General features: G+C 44.6%; 1 protein-coding gene across 1 annotated transcript in view; it reads right to left on the reverse strand.

The window, feature by feature from the left end:
• Nucleotides 1-23,302, reverse strand: part of GCC2 (GRIP and coiled-coil domain containing 2) — a 128,657-nt gene that overhangs the window by 66,448 nt on the left and 38,907 nt on the right. Inside the window, exons 6-10 of the mRNA XM_069757561.1 lie at nucleotides 16,086-18,758; nucleotides 7,777-7,843; nucleotides 5,907-6,007; nucleotides 4,702-4,800; nucleotides 3,854-3,973 (exon numbers count right to left, since the gene is read on the reverse strand). Coding sequence (XP_069613662.1) covers nucleotides 3,854-3,973; nucleotides 4,702-4,800; nucleotides 5,907-6,007; nucleotides 7,777-7,843; nucleotides 16,086-18,758 — 3,060 coding nt within the window. The remainder of the gene's footprint in view (nucleotides 1-3,853; nucleotides 3,974-4,701; nucleotides 4,801-5,906; nucleotides 6,008-7,776; nucleotides 7,844-16,085; nucleotides 18,759-23,302) is intronic.

The following is a 23,302-nucleotide window of genomic DNA, read 5'->3' on the forward strand; positions in this document are numbered from 1 at the left end:
CCAGTGTATATTCCGATGACATGCGCCTGCAGGTTCAGTGTTATCTGATGGTATAATAAGGCACAGCACTGAGGAATAGCAGTCATCCTTCTCCACCTCCAGTGTATATTCCGATGACATGCGCCTGCAGGTTCAGTGTTATCTGATGGTATAATAAGACACAGCACTGAGGAATAGCAGTCATCCTTCTCCACCTCCAGTGTATATTCTGATGACATGCGCCTGCAGGTTCAGTATTATCTGATGGTATAATAAGGCACAGCACTGAGGAATAGCAGTCATCCTTCTCCACCTCCAGTGTATATTCTGATGACATGCAAATCCGGGTTCAGTGTTAGCTGATGGTACAATAAGACACACCACTGAGGAATAGCAGTCATCCTTCTCCACCTCCAGTGTATATTCTGATGACATGCGCCTGCAGGTTCAGTGTTATCTGATGGTATAATAAGACACAGCACTGAGGAATAGCAGTCATCCTTCTCCACCTCCAGTGTATATTCCGATGACATGCGCCTGCAGGTTCAGTGTTATCTGATGGTATAATAAGACACAGCACTGAGGAATAGCAGTCATCCTTCTCCACCTCCAGTGTATATTCTGATGACATGCGCCTGCAGGTTCAGTATTATCTGATGGTATAATAAGACACAGCACTGAGGAATAGCAGTCATCCTTCTCCACCTCCAGTGTATATTCTGATGACATGCGCCTGCAGGTTCAGTGTTATCTGATAGTATAATAAGGCACAGCACTGAGGAATAGCAGTCATCCTTCTCCACCTCCAGTGTACAGGTCCTTCTCAAAAAATTAGCATATAGTGTTAAATTTCATTATTTACCATAATGTAATGATTACAATTAAACTTTTATATATTACAGATTCATTATCCACCAACTGAAATTTGTCAGGTCTTTTATTGTTTTAATACTGATGATTTTGGCATACAACTCCTGATAACCCAAAAAACCTGTCTCAATAAATTAGCATATCAAGAAAAGGTTCTCTAAACGACCTATTACCCTAATCTTCTGAATCAACTAATTAACTCTAAACACATGCAAAAGATACCTGAGGCTTTTATAAACTCCCTGCCTGGTTCATTACTCAAAACCCCCATCATGGGTAAGACTAGCGACCTGACAGATGTCAAGAAGGCCATCATTGACACCCTCAAGCAAGAGGGTAAGACCCAGAAAGAAATTTCTCAACAAATAGGCTGTTCCCAGAGTGCTGTATCAAGGCACCTCAATGGTAAGTCTGTTGGAAGGAAACAATGTGGCAGAAAACGCTGTACAACGAGAAGAGGAGACCGGACCCTGAGGAAGATTGTGGAGAAGGACCGATTCCAGACCTTGGGGAACCTGAGGAAGCAGTGGACTGAGTCTGGTGTGGAAACATCCAGAGCCACCGTGCACAGGCGTGTGCAGGAAATGGGCTACAGGTGCCGCATTCCCCAGGTAAAGCCACTTTTGAACCATAAACAGCGGCAGAGGCGCCTGACCTGGGCTACAGAGAAGCAGCACTGGACTGTTGCTAAGTGGTCCCAAGTACTCTTTTCTGATGAAAGCAAATTTTGCATGTCATTCGGAAATCAAGGTGCCAGAGTCTGGAGGAAGACTGGGGAGAAGGAAATGCCAAAATGCCTGAAGTCCAGTGTCAAGTACCCACAGTCAGTGATGGTGTGGGGTGCCATGTCAGCTGCTGGTGTTGGTCCACTGTGTTTCATCAAGGGCAGGGTCAATGCAGCTAGCTATCAGGAGATTTTGGAGCACTTCATGCTTCCATCGGCTGAAATGCTTTATGGAGATGAAGATTTCATTTTTCAGCACGACCTGGCACCTGCTCACAGTGCCAAAACCACTGGTAAATGGTTTACTGACCATGGTATTACTGTGCTCAATTGGCCTGCCAACTCTCCTGACCTGAACCCCATAGAGAATCTGTGGGATATTGTGAAGAGAAAGTTGAGAGACGCAAGACCCAACACTCTGGATGAGCTTAAGGCCGCTATTGAAGCATCCTGGGCCTCCATAACATCTCAGCAGTGTCACAGGCTGATTGCCTCCATGCCACGCCGCATTGAAGCAGTCATTTCTGCCAAAGGATTCCCGACTAAGTATTGAGTGCATAACTGAACATTATTATTTGTTGGTTTTTTTTGTTTGTTATTAAAAAACACTTTTATTTGATTGGATGGGTGAAATATGCTAATTTATTGAGACAGGTTTTTTGGGTTATCAGGAGTTGTATGCCAAAATCATCAGTATTAAAACAATAAAAGACCTGACAAATTTCAGTTGGTGGATAATGAATCTATAATATATGAAAGTTTAATTGTAATCATTACATTATGGTAAATAATGAAATTTAACACTATATGCTAATTTTTTGAGAAGGACCTGTATATTCTGATGACATGCACCTCTGGGTTCAGTGTTAGCTGATGGTACAATAAGACACAGCATTGAGGAATAGCAGTCATCCTTCTCCACCTCCAGTGTTAAGCTTGACTTTCTGACAATGTGTAAGAATATAGGTATCCTCAAAATGTTGTCAGTGCAGGAATCCCTGGCGTACAAATGTCACATGCATGCAGCCAACAGCGTTTGTGCTGTGGTTGGAATATATTCCACTAAACAATTATTATTAGAAAGTAAAAAAAAACTGTCAAAATAACTATTCTTCTATAATCTGGATACATGGAGCACTGTCCCCGTATTACTATAGTCGTCTCACATATTTGGCTCCTTTTAACCTTTGTAATTATTAAGACGAGGAGCCACTTCTGCTGCTGAACCCACGTAAGGACAGTGGAATGACACAATCAGGCGGTTCTGTCCTCACGCCTGCATGGCTGGATTGCTCCCAAGTTATTGCAGTCTATTAGCACAGTCAGAAGATGACCGCAAGCCAAATATGAAACGCTCTGCATGCATTTTCTGATCATTCTAATGCTCTGGAATATTCATTTTAATAAGATCATTACTGAGAACACTTGTTTTAATAAACGTTATGGGAAACAGGGAAAAATTTATCAGCAATGGTGGTTTATGAGCCGGTGTTGAACCTATAGCTACTGCTGGTGCAAATTTTGGGTTATCCGAGCTCCAAATAATTAACTCTACGCCTAACAGGACAGTTGACTAGATCTCTCTAAGGTCATGGCTCATACAGCTATGAATGTCTTTATATAGTAACTGACCCCAAGCTTTGCAAATAGGCCTGCTGCTAACCATGGATGGGCTACAGTAGACATGACAAAGCTGCGGACTCTAGATAGCAGGGGGTCACTTGTGACTGATTTACCAATGTGACCGCTTCCTCAGCTGTTCCTGGCTGCAGATGCTGCATTATATGCATATACAAGTGATTTTTCGGCCTGTGTCTGCGCATTTGCTGAACATGTTCAGTTACTGTAAAGCACAGCTGTGGAAGTAGATGCAGCCAGGGACAGCTGAGGACACGGTAACACGGCTAAATCACATTCGTCTGTCTGTTCCATCTTATAAGAGACTGCTATAGAGGAACAGTAAGTGGCCTTCAACTCCAGAGCTGGGGGAAAGTATAAGCAACACAACTTAACAGCTTTTGGCCTTTTTGGTATGGTTCTAGGTTTTAAAACACAGAGTTTTTGCAAAAATGCATGCTATTGTGTTTTTTAATCAATGCTGTGGTGGATTCAGCAAGAGGAAGAATGCAAGTCCTTTCTATACTTCCCTTAATTTGTCATACAAAGCTGCACAATAAACTGCAGCGATATCGTGACAATAGCGCAGCAGAGCGCAGCGAGACATTACAACAGAGGATACAAATGAGGACTATCATCATTAGTAATGTGTGAAGTCCTCACCTCTGCAGTGGCCGCTCTCAGCTGACGGGAAAGCTCTTCTAGCTGATGCTCTGTGGATTTGACTTTCTCCTTCTCCAATTCCAGCAGCTCCACTTGTTTGTCGTACTCTACCAATAGATTCTACAAGAATAGAACAGCAAAAGTAACAGTCACAAGAAGTATAAAGCAATTTCAGGTTACAAACACACATGAAACGCTATTGTGGAGGCATTACGGCATATGCCAGCTTGTCCTCTCATGGCCTGAGAAAAGTGGAAATACCTGGTAACAGTGGTACATACCATCATGTGCTTATATCCTAGGAATGTGAACAAACAATGCTAATATATATTACTAGATTGTGGCCCGATTCTAACGCATCGGGTATTCTAGAATATGCATGTCCCCGTAGTATATGGACAATGATGATTCCAGAATTCGCAGCAGACTGTGCCCGTCGCTGATTGGTCGAGGCAACCTTTATGACATCGTCGCCATGGCAACCATTATGACATCTACGTCGATACTGTGCCCGTCGCTGATTGGTCGAGGCAACCTTTATGACATCATCGTCGCCATGGCAACCATTATGACATCTACGTCGATACTGTGCCCGTCGCTGAATCAGAAACGTGAGATGTCTACGTCCTTTATGACATCATCGACGCTGTGCCCGTTGCTGATTGGTCGAGGCCTAGCGGCCTCGACCAATCAGAGACGCGGGATTTTTACGTCGATGCTGTGCCGGTCTCTGATTGGTCGAGGCCGCCAGGCCTCAACCAATCAGAGACGCGGGATTTCCAGGACAGACAGACAGACAGAAAGACAGACAGACGGAAAAACCCGTAGACAATTATATATATAGATACCTGATAACTTTCTGCACCTTGCACAACATCCTTCATGGACGCCGTCAGTTGCTGCTTTTCTGCTCTTACTCGCTCTAACTCTTCTTTTATGGAGTGGACCTTAATGGAAATCAGCATAGAGAATGAGCCTGGCGTTCATATAGACCTTCTCAAGAAGAACATTTATGTTGCGCTGTCCAATTTCTATCAGTACAACATTATCACGGCATTGAATAAAAACGATTAACGGGAGCTTATCTTCTGATTGGAGCGTGACATTATCTTGCCACGAGAAATGAAGACACTACTGTGAAATCCGCCCTTCTCTTGGCTGGCTCTACACCGCTCATACCCATGCTCAGCTATGCGTATGGGGGGTAGAGGAACAGATCGGACACATCCACTATTGCCACTATTGTGACTGTGTGGCTGATAAAGTATGGTGCCATACAATGTATTGATTTGCTTACTAGGAATAAACAATTTTTATATTTAAAATGATACTTTCAGAAAAAAAAAAGAATATAAAATAATTTATTACCACATCTAAAGAGAAGTAAAAAAGCAGCATAATAAACAACGTAGATGGTCTCATATGGGCAAGCTCAGCATTATCATATGATCATCCTTGTAGCCACAGATCTGGAAAGAAGGCAGCAATAGTTATGCCAGTTGCACCAGAAATGTTCTCCAGTCCCTAACTGGAGAACATCTCTGGAAGATGCACATGCCCCTTGTAAGATGCACCTAATTCATTAAAGGGGTTGTTCGGTCTTAAACTACAGGTCTGCCATCACTCTATGTGAATCCTGACTTAGCACGCTGTGAGGATTTTCCAAGACCGATGCTGGGAGAGGAGGGAGTGTGGCTAGTATGCGATTTGCATACATGCGGTCACATGCCGACTAGACTGTATCCGGCCTGCAAGTGTACTGAGTGATCCCGGGTACAGACTAGTTGGAATATGACTGGAAATTTGCAATTTGCATAGTTGCGGTCACAGGCATGACTGCTTGTTGCTGATGCCCGACAATCCGGACAGTGACCAGTCTTAATGAATCGCCCCTTTCCCCCAGATATTCGTCTAAGCCCCAGAATAAATAATGAAATGTATATTATTAATTAGAATCAAACATAGTGGTACTTGAATTAGTAGTAGGCCATTATCCTAAAGAGCAGAACGTTAGGGAAGTCACCCATTACAACAACATTAAAGGATTCTTTACCTCTTTTCTATTGGCATCCAGCTCCTTCTTTGCTTTTACAGCGACTGCTTTGATCTTATTACTCTTCTCATCTTTTTCTTTTGCTTCTCGCTCCAGATTTTCTAGAATTAAAGTAAATAAAAACAAAACATTTTTTTGGGGGGGATAAATTTGTTAATTGTGCCAAAAGATAGTGGTTTAAAAAAAAAAAAAATTAGCAACTGCAAAGTGAAAGCACCAACTCATCTCAACATCTGTATAATGCATATCATATTGAAATACAATGTGGATGGAGATAAATAATGGGCACCAGAAAATTACAGCTTCAGGAAGCCCTCCTATGTAGAAAAGGGGTATTGGGCATCACAATGACTCCCCGATATGTCTAGCACAGTTTTAATGACATGAGGTTGTTTAAAACAAATAACCTTAGAGGTGTTCCTCATGCCAGGCAGCCAAATATTCCTATTATAAGTTAGAGGACAGAACCCCCAGAATAAAACCTTCCAGAATATTTTTCTTTAACGAATAGTAAACAGACAATTTCGCTCAACCATTAGATTTCCCAGCAATTCCTCAGTTATTCCCTGCCGTCACAAAGTGCCAACAGGAGACAGAGGCTGCGGTCACTGCCACAGCTCCTGCCCCCTCCATGAAACAAACTGCCATTAGTTACGCTCGTTACAGGGCTGTGCTAGTCCCAGCGCAATGTGACATCTCTTGCGGGGTGGCGCTGATCTCTGACACCCGCCTTTGCCAGCTCGTTATTGCTGTTCTGAGCAGACAACAGAGAGAGTGCTGTCATTGGGCATATTGTGGAGGGACTAGCCCAGTGACCGCAGCCTCTGCCCCCTGATGACGCTTAGCTTCATTATCCCAGCATGTTTTGGGATTCTCAAATGAAGCGTCATCAAAAAGGAAGTAGTAACAAAAAAAAAAACAAAAGCAGCTAGGGGTTTTGTTTTCTTTTTTAATTATAGCATATTGGGAAATAGATAAGATTATGGCACTAAATAGACAGGAATTTAGGAAGAAAATTTCTTTGCACTTCAGACCACCTCTTTAAAATTATGCCTTCCTGCCCTACTGAAGGAGCGGCAACATGGAGAAAATGAACGTATATTCCCTCTGCAGCTGCCTGTTACCAGTTATTGGGGGCGTCTCAGAGAGCAGTTACGATCACCGCTCACTTCACAGTGAGCATAGCTATGATTGCTAGCTGGCACTTTGACAGCTGGCTCTCCACCGTGTGTGCTGATCTGGCTGTCAATCAAAGTACCTGGAAGCAATTCCAGTCACAATCATTGTACAGTGAGCGGGGACTTTTACATCCCGCCCCAGGGACTGGAAGCGAGCAGCTGCAGAGAGAACAGAACGTCAGTTTCTCCCTGTACTCTTGTTTGGAGTAAGCCAAGCAGGCATGAATGTAACCCTATTTCACTTCAGATTACTTGTAGATCTGCAGGTAAATAGCGTTTTTAAACATGACACCATGCATAATGCGTTCTGGCCGAAAATGGTTTCGAAAACCGAAAACAGTTCAGCAAGGGTTTCTAGGAGGACTTTGATTCAAGAACAAATAGATGTAAAGCCTACAGATGAACTCACGTTACATACAAACGTAGCTCTGGTTCACATTGATCCCTTGAGTTAGGGTTGCTTTAAGAGATAGTAGAATACTTTACATTTCTTATATGAGGTTTTATTCTAACTTTTCATGTGACGACAACAAATCCTGGTATGATATACACCAGTTTTTTTTCCATGTTTGTGTAAAGATTTTATAAGAAATTTCAATTTTATGTTCGCAGTACTAACAGACAAATAAATCAAGAATTTAACACTCGTACTCGTAAATGGGAAGAAAATATCATCAAACATGTTTCTGTACCTATTTTACTTTGAAGATCTGCTAGAAGAGATTTCTGTTCAAGATCCAGTGATTTAGAAAGTAAACCCTAAAAAGAGAATGTGAAAAAATACTCATTTTTAATAGATTTTAAGAGCTAGAGGAAGGTGGTGACACAATGTAACGTTTCTGTTTTTCAATCCTTAAAATCTGAAGACCCATTAGCGCTTACCTAAAGTTTGCAGAAAACATTGCATCTCAAGGTTTAATAGAGGAGATTGCATTAAGAATTCACAATCCAGTAAATGGCAATGAATTTACCCTTGAAATAACTGGCAGTGCCAGCCATGATGAAAATTATAATTGTACAAACACCGTATCCTCGTTTTTATGATGTACATGGCAATAGGAAGAGAACAGCTCGTCTACAGCATCATAAAATTAATTTCAGTCTGCTGTGTAAACCTTTCAGAACAAAGCAACAAATATAAAGTGCCCTACCTGTACTGAGGGTTGCTGCAGAAAACACAAGGGAATATTCATATGTTGCATTTTTGCCACAAAAATGCAGCATTTTACTGTCCCAGCAAAGTGAATGAGATTTCTGAAATCACATGCACACGCTGCTTACTGTTTTTCCTTGAAAATTTGAGGCAGGTTCACATTTGCAGCATGTCAATTATTTCAGTGTTTTTGCAGCGTTTGAGATCAGTTTTAATAAATGGGGGTGGGACGCAGCATAAACATGCATTTTTCATGCAGCGTTTTTCCTGCCAAGTGACGATTTTGATGCAGAAATGTATTAAACGTGTGCACATTCACTAACACAGCTGCTTAAAGAAGAACCCCCATCTAAATTGCATTAGGAGACCTAGGACTCATGCGGAAGTCCGTGGACATCGGGACTGGCTGCAGGTTATATTTTATATATGTATGAGGCTGTCACATTAGAACCCCGATACGTGTGGGCCTGATATGAGGAAATTAGAATTGACACAAAAACTTGTGGAAAGGACGGCAGTGCAGCGCAGTCCAAGATGTCGGCACAATCTAAGCAGTTGAAAAATAAATGAAACGCAAGCTTCGCTGGCAAGCTTGAAAAGGTGCAGCAGAAAATGTGAACAACCCCCTCCATGCCCTGCATTACACAAACACATTCCCTTTAGAAAAAAAAACTCTCAAAAATGAAAAAAAAAAAAAAGAGATTTTTGTGTACTCACCGTAAAATCTCTTTCTCTTAGCCTCTAATTGGGGGACACAGGACCATGGGTGTTATGCTGCTGTCCACTAGGAGGCGTCACTATGAATAATCTGAAAAAGATTAACCGTGGCTCCTCCTCTGCAGTATACACCCCTGGACGGCGTCAGCCTTCTCCAGTTTTGTGCAAAAACATTAGGAGGAACGTAACATGAATAACATAACCATGCCTATAAGAAGGCAACTATGTACGAGCTCAAGAAAACAATATGAGAACTCAACAGTAACAACGGCCCGGAAAGGGCAACAGGGTGGGAGCTGTGTCCCCCAATTAGAGGCTAAGAGAGAGATTTTACAGTGAGTACACAAATATCTCCTTTACTCTGTCGCCTCATTGGGGGACTCCCTGGGTGGGAAGCAATGGATGAATATTGTACCGACAGGCCCCTATACTTGGGGCACCGCCGCCTGCAGAACACATCTACCCAGACTCGCGTCTGCTGAGGACTGGGTATGAACCCTGTAGTGTTTAGTAAACGTGTGTAGGCTAGTCCAAGTGGCCGCCATACACACTTGTTGTGCCGAAGCCTGGTACCGAATGGCCCAGGAGGCCCCTACCGCCCGTGTAGAGTGTGCCGTAATACCGGATGGAAGAGGAGAATTCTTAAGGCGGTAGGCCTCTTGTATGGTGGATTTGATCCACCTGGCAAGGGTAGCTTTGGAAGTTGGCAGACCCTTGCGGCCGCCTTCCGGAAGAAGGAAAAGAGAATCAGACATCCGGAAGGACGCAGTCCTAGACACATATATACGCAATGCCCTGACAAGGTCAAGAGTATGCAGAGCCTTCTCCACTCTATGAAACGGGACCGGACAAAGGGATAGCAGTGAAATTTCCTCATTGAGGTGGAAGTGGGACACAACCTTCGGAAGGAAGGATGGGACCGTACGGAGAACTACCTTGTCCTGGTGAAAGGCCAGGAAGGGCCATCTGCAGGAGAGTGCTGTCAGTTCAGACACCCTGCGTAGCGAGGTGATTGCCACCAGAAATACCACCTTCTGGGACAGAAGGCGGAGCGGGACCTCCTTAAGGGGTTCGAAGGGTGGTTCCTGCAATGCTGTCAGGACCAGGTTGAGGTCCCACGTTTCTAGTGGTCATCTGTAGGGGGAAACCAATCGGGAAACCACCTGAAGAAAAGTCCTTACTTGCGGCTTGGTAGCAATGCGCCTTTGAAAAAGCACTGAGAGGGCTGACACCTGGCTCTTAAGCGAGCCCAGGGACAACCTGGCCTTCAGACCCGATTGGAGAAAACCAAGTACTTTGGGTATGGAATAAGGAGTGGGGTCTGGCCCCGAGATTCGCACCAGGTAAAGAAAGCTTTCCAGGTACGGTAATAAATCTTGGCAGAGGCTGGCTTCCGTGCCCTGATCATGGTTCCAATGACGTCCGGCAAGAGCCCTGCCTGGGTTAGAACCCAGGTCTCAAGGGCCACACCATCAAATTGAGAGCCCCTGAGTTCAGGTGGTAGAACGGGCCTTGTGATAGAAGATCGGGGCGGTCGGGGAGACGCCAGGGGGCGGTCGGGGAGACGCCAGGGGGCGTCTACTGTAAGTTGTATGATGTCGGCGTACCATGTACGTCTGGGTCAGTCCGTTGCGATTAGGATGGTTGGAACTCCCTCTTGCTTGATCTTCCTCACCACCCTGGATATCAGGGGGAGAGGTGGAAAAATGTACAGAAGCTGGAACTGGGTCCAGTCTTGAACCAGAGCGTCTGCTCCGAGCGACCGCGGATCGTGTGTTCTAGCCATGAAGTTGGAGACCTTGGCATTGAAGTGGGATGCCATTAGGTCCACATCCGGGGTCCCCCAGCGATGGCAAATCTGGTGAAAAATTTCGGGATGGAGAGACCACTCTCCCGAGTTTATTCCTTGTCGGCTGAGGAAGTCTGCTCCCCAGTTGTCCAAACCTGGAATGTGGACCACCGAGAGAACCGACCCTGCCCAGTGGAGGATATGTGACACTTCTCATATCACCTGGGTACTGCAGGTCCCCCCTTGGTGATTCACATATGCCACAGTCGTGGCATTGTCCGACTGTATTCTGATGTGAAAGGCTGCCAGTAAGTGATGAAAGGCCCTCAATGCCAGGAGGATGGCACGAATTTCCAGGATGTTGATGGGCATGGTCGCTTCCACTGGGGACCACTTGCCCTGTGCCCTGTGGTGTAGGTGCACTGCATCCCAACCCGTCATGCTCGCATCAGTGGTCAGAACCTTCCATTGACCTGTGAGAAAGGATTTCCCCTTTGCTAGCGAGGTTGGCTTGAGCCACCAGTGCAGGGACCTCTTGGTTGACGATGTTAGCCGGAACTCCCTGTCGAGAGAGAAAGGGTTCTTGTCCCAGGACTTCAGGATGGCTAGTTGGAGATGCCTGAGGTGAAACTGGGCAAATGGGACGGCTTCTATTGCTGCCCCCATCCTGCCGAGGAGTCCCATGGCAAACCAGAGAGATCGAGGGGGTTTGCGGAGGAGGCTGCGAACTCCTAGGCGGAGAGCCAGTGCCTTGTCCTTGGGAAGGAGCACTAGACCCCTGGAGGTGTTGAATAGCATTCCCAGGAAGGTCAGAGACTGACTCGGGGTTGGTGATGACTTTTGTAAGTTGACTAACCAGCCCATGCGAGTCGATTGTGAGTGAGACGCTGAGCTCGCAGTCCTTGAAGGAGGGAGCCTTAATGAGTAGTTTGTCCAAGTATGGAACGACTACTATGCCTCTGGAGTGCAGGACGTCCATGGTGGATGCCATTACTTTGGTAAACACTCTGGGAGCCATGGCGAGTCCGAACGGGAGAGCCACAAACTGGTAGTGGTCCTGGTCGATTGCGAACCTGAGAAATCTCTGATGAGCAGGTGCAATCGGTATATGCAGGTATGCGTCTTGTATGTCTATGGAGGCGAGACATTCTCCCTTCTCCATGGACACAATGATGGACCGAAGGGACTCCATGCGGAAGTGACGTACCACGTACATATTTGTTGAGTTGTTTTAGATGCAGTATGGGCCGTACGCTGCCTCCTTTCTTGGGGACTACGAATAGATTGGAGTAGAACCCTCGGAAGCGCTTGGCCATGGGGACCGGTACTATGACTCTTGCTTGAAAAAGCGAGGAGACCGCTTGTCAGAAGGCACGAGCCTTGGCTGGTGGTTTTGGGGGGACAGAGAGGAAGAATCTGTCCGGTGGGTTGGAGGTGAACTCTATCTTGTATCCGGAAGACACTAGTTCCCTGACCCACTTGTCTTCTTTAATAGGCAGCCAGACTTGATGAAAGAGCAAAAGTCGTCCGCCTACGGGTGTGGTGTCTTCCGGAGTCCGTGAGTCATGATGAAGAGAAAGTCTGAGATTTTCCTCCTCTGGGCTTAGACTGGGATGCTTTTGACTGCCAGGTCTTGTCCGACCTTTGCGTCGACCGTGAGTTGTCCCTGCGTGGGGAACGGTTACGATTTTGTGCTGGACGTGAGACGAACAAGCCCGAAGAATTCTGAAAGGATCGGAATCGAGTTTGGTTACGCTTCTTGTAAGTTCGTTTAGGTTTCAATTGGGGAAGAGAGGTACTCTTACCCCCGGTGGCGTTGGATATCATCGTGTTCAACTGTTCACCAAAAAGTTGCCCACTGAGGTAGGGGAGGTGCGTGAGGGACTTCTTTGAGGCTGCGTCCGCTTTCTATTCCCGCAGCCAGAGGATACGCCGAATTGTGATGGCGTTTGATGCTATCCCCGCTACACCCCTTGCTGAATCCAGAGCTGCATGAAGCAGGTAATCTGCTACGACTGCTATTTGAACTGCTTGGTCCGACAGCTCAGGAGCGGATGCTTGGAGGCCAGCTTGTACATTTTTGGCCCAGGCCAGAATGGCCTTGGCAGCCCAAACTGAAGATAACGCAGGAGCCAGGGATGCCCTTGCAGCCTCGAAAATTGAACGAGCCATGCGTTCTACCTGTCGGTCTGCTCCATCCTTGAGGGTTGAGCTATCTGGCAGTGAAAGGAGGGTCTGTGCTGCTAGTCTAGAGACTGGGGGGTCAACTTCGGGTGGGTCTGTCCATTCCTTGGTATCCTTCTGCGGGAAGGGGTACCTCGCCTCCAGATATTTGCAATTAGCGATTTTTTTCTCAGGCTGTGAGAGCTGCTTTTTTAGGATCGCCTTAAATTCTGGGTGGTTAGAGAAAACCTTAGGCGGCTTCCGAGGTCCTTCAAAGGAAATCTTGTGTTCTGGGGCCTCTGGTGGCGGATCAGAAATGTCCAGCACCCAATGGATGGAAGGGATTAAGTCCTCAACTAGCGGTGTATTGCTAGGAGGGATTGGGATCAGGGACCCCTCCGTTTCTGAGTCGGAGTCACAGATGACTTCCGAATACTGGGCATCACTGAGGCGTCCCCTGCTGGGTGAGCTGGGGCGGAGGCCTTCGCTGGTCGGGGATTACGGAGATCTGCATTGTCTGCCCCTGGAAGGGGATGGTCTAGATGACCTGGACCTACGGTGTTTCTCCCTAGAAGGGGATGACCGTGTGCTATGGGAAGACGCAGATGAACGTGACCTGTGGGTCTGCTTGCGTCCTGACCTAGACGTGGATGTGCCAGGGTTGTCCAGTCCCTGAGTCAAGCTCTCCCTTTGCTGAGTAACAGTTATAACCGAGACATGACTCTGCAGAGCCTGAAGCAATGTGGAGGTTGGGTTTTCTATGTGTCATAGATTGCGACATCTGAGTGACCCATTCCGGAAGGGGTTTCTTGGGGCTCTGACACAGTAGTCTGAGTGCAGACCTGGCAGTGCGGGTACGTGCTGCCACTGTGGAGAGCGGTCCCGCAGGCTGTGCAGAATGCATAATAGCAGTCGTGCCTGGTTCTCTTGGACCTTGAGCCCGGCATAGTGCACAGAGTGCAGAAGGGCTGGCTATGCATAGGACCTTACAGGGGTAGCTATGCAGAGGAACCTATAGGGGAGCCTTATAGGGTATATGGATTCACAGCCGAGTAAAAAACCCAGCTGTGATCTTACCCCACCAGTTTGCCCCTAGGTCCAGTGCCGAAGATCCACAGTTCTGTGCCCTTTGGAGACTGGCTGGTCTGGTCTTGCTGACCGGGAGATGCAGGGTTAATACTTCCTGCAGTAGAAATGGCTGCCGAGGAGAAGAGGAAGGGGGAGAAGGGGGCGGAGAGCTGAGAAAAAAGGCGGCAAAGCTGTGTAAAAACTCGCCCTTTCTGTCTCGATCCACCCCCTCTATGACACTGTAGAGTGTCATATTTGTCATCCAGGGGGCGGGCCGGGGGCAGAGAGGAGGCGGCGGCTTCAGCTAGGCACTTCCCCCGGCCCCGACAGGAGCCCGCAGCTGGGCTGGGGTCCCTGGATGCAGGCGCAGTATGCTAGCCCATTGCTGGGAGCTGCCGAGTGCTGCCTGTACAGGTCCTACCGGAGGCGTCTCAACCTAATGCCCCCAGAGGGGGATTAGGGAGGGTGCTGGTGTACCTTCAGGGGGCTTTATCCTCGCCTCAACCTTAACCCAGAAACCAAAAGGAATTGGGGAAGGAGGGGGTTCTCGACTTCGAACCAGCAGCCGAGGGACTGGGGAAGGAGCGACATGGGGAAAAAACCATCTCGACTTCAACCAGGCACCCCATAATAGGGGGCCGAGGAAGGAGCCATGCCTGGAGTCTCACAGGAGACCCACTTTTCTTCATCTGTAATCCGTCGGAAAAAAACGGAGTAAAAAATCTTAGGCGTGCCTCCTATGCGACACTAAGCAAAAACTGGAGAAGGCTGACGCCGTCCAGGGGTGTATACTGCAGAGGAGGAGCCACGGTAAATCTTTTTCAGATTATGCATAGTGTCGCCTCCTAGTGGACAGCAGCATAACACCCATGGTCCTGTGTCCCCCAAAGAGGCGACAGAGTAATAGAGAAGATGGCGATAATAGTTATTTTTAAGAAAAAACAACAGCTTTTGAAATGCATAGGCTTTAATCTGTTTAAGATTCTTGTACACAGCAATATTACAGATCCATATGACAGCGCCTGTACACTACTACATGCATCTGCATTTTATATAGGGGAACAGGATATAGAGATATGTTTTTTATTTTGTTTTTAACAGGGTCTCACATAGAATTTTGCAGCTGTGACAGCTATAAATTGACATTACTTCCTAAGCCCACAGGCCCCATGCATCTGTAGCATGCTATGGCCATACCCTGGGCTTGAATACCTTTTCTTTTACTATATAGAAAAGCATAATTTACTATCCTTTATCATGAAGATGGTTACTGTAAAAAAAACCTTGTTAAAAGTACTGATGACAATGTGCACAAGTGAGATGTGGCAGATATTTGGGATTTTAGCACAAATTCGCTACATATTTTATGCTCTTCATTACAAAATGGAAAGTCCACAGTGAACATCTGCAGCTTTTCCAGATCATCATCAGCATGCTGCAGAGGGGAAAGCACTAAAGGCTGATTTACAACAAGCATTACATAAGAATGCTCATTTCTGATTATCGGTCAGTGTAACAATGCTGCCAAATAGCCGATTAATGAGAAAAATTACTGATTGGAATATGCATGCTGGCATGAAAATTATTACAGATTAGCGAATCAATGCACAGGACAAAAGGTCCAGGGGACGCTGGTTGGGAGCCCTGCAAACCTTCTCTTACCTGACGACATCCACATCAGCTCTTCTGATTAGTGGGCCCAGCACGTCATTCATAGTGATGAAATCATGTTGGGCCTACAAATCAAAAGAGGCGGCAGCAATTCCAGCAGGTTCCCATCCGGCGCCGATAGACTATTAACTTGGCCGCTGGACTGGTGTCCTGCAAATCAATATGCTCATCTCTAAAAATCATCAGGAAGACACTGCCTTGTGCAAATAGGGGATGTGCTGCAGAAAAAAAAAATCACTATATGGAGACACCACGGCCTTAATAACGATTGTCGGCCAATGTGAACTACATAAATGAGCATGGTAAAAGTCAATTAACATTGGCTGATTTCTGCCCAGAAACAAGTGCTGATTTTTTGGGTCAAAAATAACCCCCTCTAATAATAATCAAATAAAATTCTTACATGGAGAATATGTCAAGCACAGGCTGATGTGCCTTACCTCGCCATCAGTCACATCTTCCATACCCTCCTTGTGTTTTACCATTAAAGCCTCTTGTGCTCGTTCACTAGACGCTACGTCAGCATGCTTTTCCTTCTGTAGAATATTCAGGTCTGCGGTTAGACTTTCTATACAAGACAGCAAGTCATGATTATCCAGTTTTGATTTTTCAAGCGTATGCTTCATGTCTAGCAGATCTCCTTGGAGTGCTTCTTTGTCTCTCAGCGTCTCCTCCAGCTCTTCTTTCAATAGTACCTTTTCTTTAGAGTAGTCACTCAACAGGGCTCTCAGATCGGAGCACTGCATTTCATATTCATCATGGAGCCTCTCAAGCTGAGCAGATGTCTCCTTTTTCTGCGAGATTAGATTTTCCTTTTCTACCTTTAGTTGGAGAACGGCTTTGTTAATATTTTCAAGCAGTGCCATGAAATCTTGATCTGTGCACTCAATGGTCAGTACATCCTGAAGAATATAAAGCTGTTGTCCAAATGTTTCTATATGCAACTCTTTACTTGTAAGAAGCCTGGTTACTTCATCCTTCTCCTCTGATATCAGTTGTACCTTCTTTCTCAAGTCACCTAGCTCTTCAGTGGAAGAGAGACAGCGACTGTGTTCAGATCTAAGTCTATCAAAGTCGTTAGCCAGAACGTTCTTCTCTTCACAGAGTTGCGATAATTCATCTTGCCACCTTCTAGTGTCAGTCTCTGTCTTTTGTTTGTCAAGATGCAAGCTGTCTATTTGCTGCTGGAGATTTTTCATTTCTTCTAAACTCTGCTCAGTAGTGCTCAATTTCTGTGTCAACTCCTCAACCTTTTGCTCCAAATGTGCAATAAACGTGACATGATTTTCTGCTTCTTGCTGGTAGCCCAAAGCCTTCATCTGCTCACTCTTTAACATTTCCTTAATGTCAAGAAGTTCTTGGTTTGCATGCTCCTTGCTAGAAGATAGCTCGGTGTTTCGCCTGGTTGTCTCCTCTATTTTCAGGTGGAGATCTTTTAATAATTGTTCTTTGGCATGTAAATTTGCTGTGACCTCTTCATTTTTTTGCTGCCACCATGTAATTTGGAGTTGAGGATCTTCAGTGTCACTTTGATGGGATGGCAGGACAGATTCTTGGAGTTTTTCTGTCAGTTCCTCAACAGTTTTCTTGAGTTGTGCATTAAGTTCAGCCTGGTTCTCAGCCTCTCGCTGCATTGCTTCCACAGCGACTTGCTCGCTCTTGTACATTTCTTGCAGTTTTTGAATCTCTTCATGGAGAACAGATATCTCCGCATTTTGATGGCTATCTTCATTTACTTTAAGCTGCAGCTCTTTTATGAGCTCCTCTTTCTGATGCAAAGATGCTATATGTTCTTCATTATTCTCGTGCAACTTGGTGATCTTGACTTGCAGTTCTTCACACTCACTTTCCTTTGATGCCAGCCCATCAACTTTACCATGGAGTTGATTAACTGTTTCGAGAAGGTCATTTTTGTCCTTGTAGGCAGCTCTCAGTTTCTGCTGAAGTTCATGGACATCAGTGGCCTGCTGATTCTTCATGGTCTCAAACTCTCGACTGATCTTGCCAGCAGAATCCTGAAGTTCTGCCTGAAGGCTAACAAACGTTTCCCGCAAGTTCTCATAGCTGTTGACTGCCTCTTCCTTTTCATGATGAAGTTTTTCACACTGCTCCTTTAAAATGTGAATTTCATGGACAAAAGACAATTTCTCATCTTCATACCGTGAGAGTATTGACTGTTTCAGCTCATACATTTCTTTCTTGTGCTGATCTCTCATGCCCTGAATATCTATGGTTTTTTGCTGGGACAACTGTCTGTAGTCTTCTTTCGTGGACTCAAGTTCAGTCTTTAATTTCTCAATTAGACTATGATACTCCTCTATAGCAAGCTGAAGCTCATTTATCTTAAACTCTAATTCTTCGCGCTCATGGAAATATTCACTCTTTAAATGCTGTACTTCCCTCTCCAGACCAATCTTTAGATTGTTTGTGTAGGTGAGTTCATCATGCAAGAGACTTTGTTGAGAATCCAATTCTTTGACTGCAGATTTTAGCTTCTGGACTTCATTATCCTCACTTTCAGTTGCAACATTTTGTTCTTTGGATATGTCATTATTTTTCCTCAATTTATTGTCCTCTTCGAGCATTTTGTCTCTTTCATGATACTGATTAATTATTTCTTGCAATGTACTTTTATCTTTCTCAGATTCATTGGTGGAAGACTCAAGCTCATGCATTAGGTTTGATACTTCTTCTTTGTGCAAAGCTTTTAACTCTAAGATTTTTGCATGAAGATCTTGAATCTCACTAAAATACTGTTCTGAAGCGGCTTGGGCATCTTTCAGTTTAGCCATTCCATTATCCTTCTCTTCCGTAAGAGAATCCAGGTCTTTCTGCAAATGAGAGATCCTTTCTTCATAGTCCTGATACATCCGTTGGTGCTGTTTCTCCAACTTTGTTACATGTTTGTCTCGTTCTTCTTGTTGGCTCAGTCTTTCAGTAAACTCCTTCTGTTTCATAAGTGCATCTTGTAGTTCTTTCTTTAAAGTATCTACATCTTCCTTGTGATTGATTTGGGACTGTGACAAGTCACTTTTTAATGCTGCTATTTCTCCTAGGAGAGTATTGTTGGAATGCTCCAGATGTTGTAGTTCACTAGCTTTCTTGGCAGTAACCTAAAAAAACATATTCAATATATCGTTAATAGATCATCATATGAAATGTATTTTTTGCTTTGAGGGAAAAAAAGGTTTCCGTATATATTCACTAAATAATTATCAGCGATATCACAGAGCATGTGAAATTGAAACACCGAGGAAGCTTCAAGACTTGAGGGTCACTAATAGAGATGAGCGAATTTGATCGGGTCAGGGCTTATTTGGCAAGCTATAGTGGTTACCAAATAAGCTGCAGAGGGAACCCGGCTTCCTGGATCGTGCTGGCTGATCATTTGTTCGGCTCCACAGCTACATGTGGATGTGTGGCAGTCACGACACATGCATGGACAGCCTGTTTGTTGGGCACTCCATGCGTGTGTTATCACTGTCACAGAGCCGCGACACATGCAGCTGTGGAGCCAAACAACTGATCAGCCAGCGTGATCCAGGTAGCCGGGTTCCCTCTGAAGCTTATTCGGTAAGCGCTATTGCTTGCCGAATAAGCCCTGACCCGATCAAATTCGCTCATCTCTAGTCACCAAAATGTAAACAAAACTAAATCAAGCTAAATATTTTCTGGAAAGCCACTCCCTTAAGTCTCCTATAAACTTGCACACTCAGATAGGCAAAGTGTAAATGTTATTTGTAGGTTGAGAAGATGAAGCTACATCTTCTGGAAAAAGAACATTACCTTATAATTACACAGACCGCCTAAATATTGTCGTTTGATCAAATTTATTAAAAGAAGTTTTTCTGATCTATTACCCAGCTGCAGTTAATTTTAAAACTGTGCATTACTGACACTCCCCGAGCCCAGCGTTGGGCCTCTGCTAAAGCTGTCTGCTATTGTCTGCAGCGCTAACATCACATCAACAGCGCTGCAGCATATCACTTAGCGCAGTGTCCCTGCCCGAGTTCACTGCTCTTGTCGTGGAGCTCAGTTATTGGCTGCAGCATTGTCGGGGCTAAATCAGTGCTGCAGACAATAACAGACAACGGTAGCAGCAGACCCGGTAAGGGTGAGAAAGGAACATTTTGCTTGGGAGAGATCATTATTATCCAGGAGAAACAAAGCCAACTTCGACCAGTTAAGGCTACGTTCACATTAGCGTTGCGTCGGGGGCAGCCGCGGCGACGCATGCGTCCCTATATTTAACATGGGGGGCGCATGGACATGCGTTGCTCTTGCGTTTTGTGATGCATGCGTCACTGTGGCGCAACTGTCAGAGCGCAGAGGACGCTGCATGATGCAGGCTTTTTTGCGCCAAAAAGCATGCAAAAGTGAACGCATGCGTCACAAAACACTGCGTTGTGCATGCGTTTACATTTGCGTTGTGCGTTGCGTCGCCGACGCTGCACTGCACAACGCAAATGTGAACGTAGCCTAATAGGTAAGCCAGAAGACACACCAAACCTTTCGCTGGTTCCATTAGTTGAAAGAAAGATATTGATATTATTAACAAATAGCAACAAATCATATGCATACAGGGCAATCCACTCCTTTTTACCTACATAGTTAAAGCCCTTAATCCCTGGGTGGTTTCTAATAATAGAGGTAAAAGGTTCTACTGAAAGAGCAGAAAGTAAAGGTGATAGTGAGCAGCCTCCTCTTGTTCTCATAAAGAGCTCAAGACTCCCCTTGATATCATCGTTAGCTCTTATTCTAGCAGTTGTGGCTTTATATAGCAGAATTACGCATTTGATGAAATTTGGCCCAAATCCCATTCCCTTTACCAATGCACAAATATATTTCCACTCTACACTATCACATACCTTTGTGGCACCGGATCGGATGGTGCTGCTTACTGACTTAAAAATAACCTGTGTCGATTAATAGTAGTTGATTTGGAAGGCATAAAGCCAGCCTAATCAGGGTGAATTACCGACATTATAACGGGACTCTGCCTGTTTGTGAGAATTTTGGCAAGGATCTTAAAATCAGAAGTCAGTAGTGAAAAAAATCTATAGGAGTCTGGCAATTCCTCATCTTTTCCATCTTTGGGCAGGACAACTATTGGTAATACATCCTCAACAGCGCAGTATAAATCATCTCCAGATAATGAGGCAGCAGTTAAATATTTTAGAACTCTCTACTGAATGGTCGTCGGACTAAAGAGTTTCATCATTTTGAATTCCCCCACTGCCCATTGAATCTCTTCCAGAGAAATGGGCAATTCCAAAAGATCTCTATCTCCCTTACCCAAAGTTGGGAGGCCAATCCTAGCCAAGTATTGTTAATTCTGCGCATGAGTACTCCAACCCTGACAAACTGGTATAGAAACTGTCCAAAGTCTGCAGAATTTTGGGCGTTTGAGTACTGATCCTCCGCTCCGCATCTCTCAGCTGATGTATAACGGTATTGTTTCTGAGCTTAGGCCAGTTTAGCTAATAAGCGGCCAACAGTTTACCCCCCTCATAAAATTATTGCTTTAAAAACAGCTTGTTCCAATTGAAATGCTCGTAGTTGTTTTCGGGCCACTTTCTAAAGCTCCCTATTCATAGGATTATTATACTGGGAAAACAATATTTCAGTTTCTCGGACCTTACTATTAAGTTCAACACCTCTTTTTTGTGAATTGTCTTTTATCGACTTGAGCTAACTGACCAATACCCCTCTCAAAAAAGCTTTCACTGCATCCCAAACTACATTAACCCCTTCATGACCCAGCCTATTTTGACCTTAAAGACCTTGCCGTTTTTTGCAATTCTGACCAGTGTCCCTTTATGAGGTAATAACTCAGGAACGCTTCAACGGATCCTAGCGGTTCTGAGATTGTTTTTTCGTGACATATTGGGCTTCATGTTAGTGGTAAATTTAGGTCAATAAATTCTGCGTTTATTTGTGATAAAAACGGAAATTTGGCGAAAATTTTGAAAATTTTGCAATTTTCACATTTTGAATTTTTATTCTGTTAAACCAGAGAGATATGTGACACAAAATAGTTAATAAATAACATTTCCCACATGTTTACTTTACATCAGCACAATTTTGGAAACAAAATTTTTTTTTGTTAGGAAGTTATAAGGGTTAAAATTTGACCAGCGATTTGTCATTTTTACAACGAAATTTACAAAACCATTTTTTTTAGGGACCACCTCACATTTGAAGTCAGTTTGAGGGGTCTATATGGCTGAAAATACCCAAAAGTGACACCATTCTAAAAACTGCACCCCTCAAGGTACTCAAAACCACATTCAAGAAGTTTATTAACCCTTCAGGTGCTTCACAGCAGCAGAAGCAACATGGAAGGAAAAAATGAACATTTAACTTTTTAGTCACAAAAATTATCTTTTAGCAACAATTTTTTTATTTTCCCAATGGTAAAAGGAGAAACTGAACCACGAAAGTTGTTGTCCAATTTGTCCTGAGTACGCTGATACCTCATATGTGGGGGTAAACCACTGTTTGGGCGCACGGCAGGGCTTGGAAGGGAAGGAGCGCCATTTGACTTTTTGAATCAAAAATTGGCTCCACTCTTTAGCGGACACCATGTCACGTTTGGAAAGCCCCCGTGTGCCTAAAAATTGGAGCTCCCCCACAAGTGACCCCATTTTGGAAACTAGACATCCCAAGGAACTTATCTAGATGCATAGTGAGCACTTTGAACCCCCAGGTGCTTCACAAATTGATCCGTAAAAATGAAAAAGTACTTTTTTTTCACAAAAAAATTCTTTTAGCCTCAATTTTTTCATTTTCACATGGGCAACAGGATAAAATGGATCCTAAAATGTGTTGGGCAATTTCTCCTGAGTACACCAATACCTCACATGTGGGGGTAAATCACTGTTTGGCCACATGGTAAGGCTCGGAAGGGAAGGAGCGCCATTTGACTTTTTGAATGAAAAATTATTTCCACCGTTAGCGGACACCATGTCGCGTTTGGATAGCTCCTGTGTGCCTAAACATTGGCGCTCCCCCACAAGTGACCCCATTTTGGAAACTAGACCCCCCAAGGAACTTATTTAGATGCCTAGTGAGCACTTTAAACCCTCAGGTGCTTCACAAATTGATCTGTAAAAATGAAAAAGTACTTTTTTTTCACAAAAAAATTATTTTCGCCTCAATTTTTTCATTTTCACATGGGCAGTAGGATAAAATGGATCATAAAATTTGTTGGGCAATTTCTCCCGAGTACGCCGATACCTCATATGTGGGGGTAAACCACTGTTTGGGCACTCGGCAGGGCTCGAAAGGGAAGGCGCGCCATTTGACTTTTTGAATGGAAAATTAGCTCCAATTGTTAGCGGACACCATGTCGCGTTTGGAGGAGAGCCCCTGTGTGCCTAAACATTGGAGCTCCCCCACAAGTGACCCCATTTTGGAAACTAGACCCCCCAAGGAACTTATCTAGATGCATATTGAGCACTTTAAACCCCCAGGTGCTTCACAGAAGTTTATAACGCAGAGCCATGAAAATAAAAAATAATTTTTCTTTCCTCAAAAATGATTTTTTAGCCTGGAATTTCCTATTTTGCCAAGGATAATAGGAGAAATTGGACCCCAAATATTGTTGTCCAGTTTGTCCTGAGTATGCTGATACCCCATATGTGGGGGTAAACCA

This window comes from Ranitomeya imitator, chromosome 3, assembly GCF_032444005.1.
Source record: "Ranitomeya imitator isolate aRanImi1 chromosome 3, aRanImi1.pri, whole genome shotgun sequence".
Classification (NCBI taxonomy): Eukaryota; Metazoa; Chordata; class Amphibia; order Anura; family Dendrobatidae; genus Ranitomeya; species Ranitomeya imitator.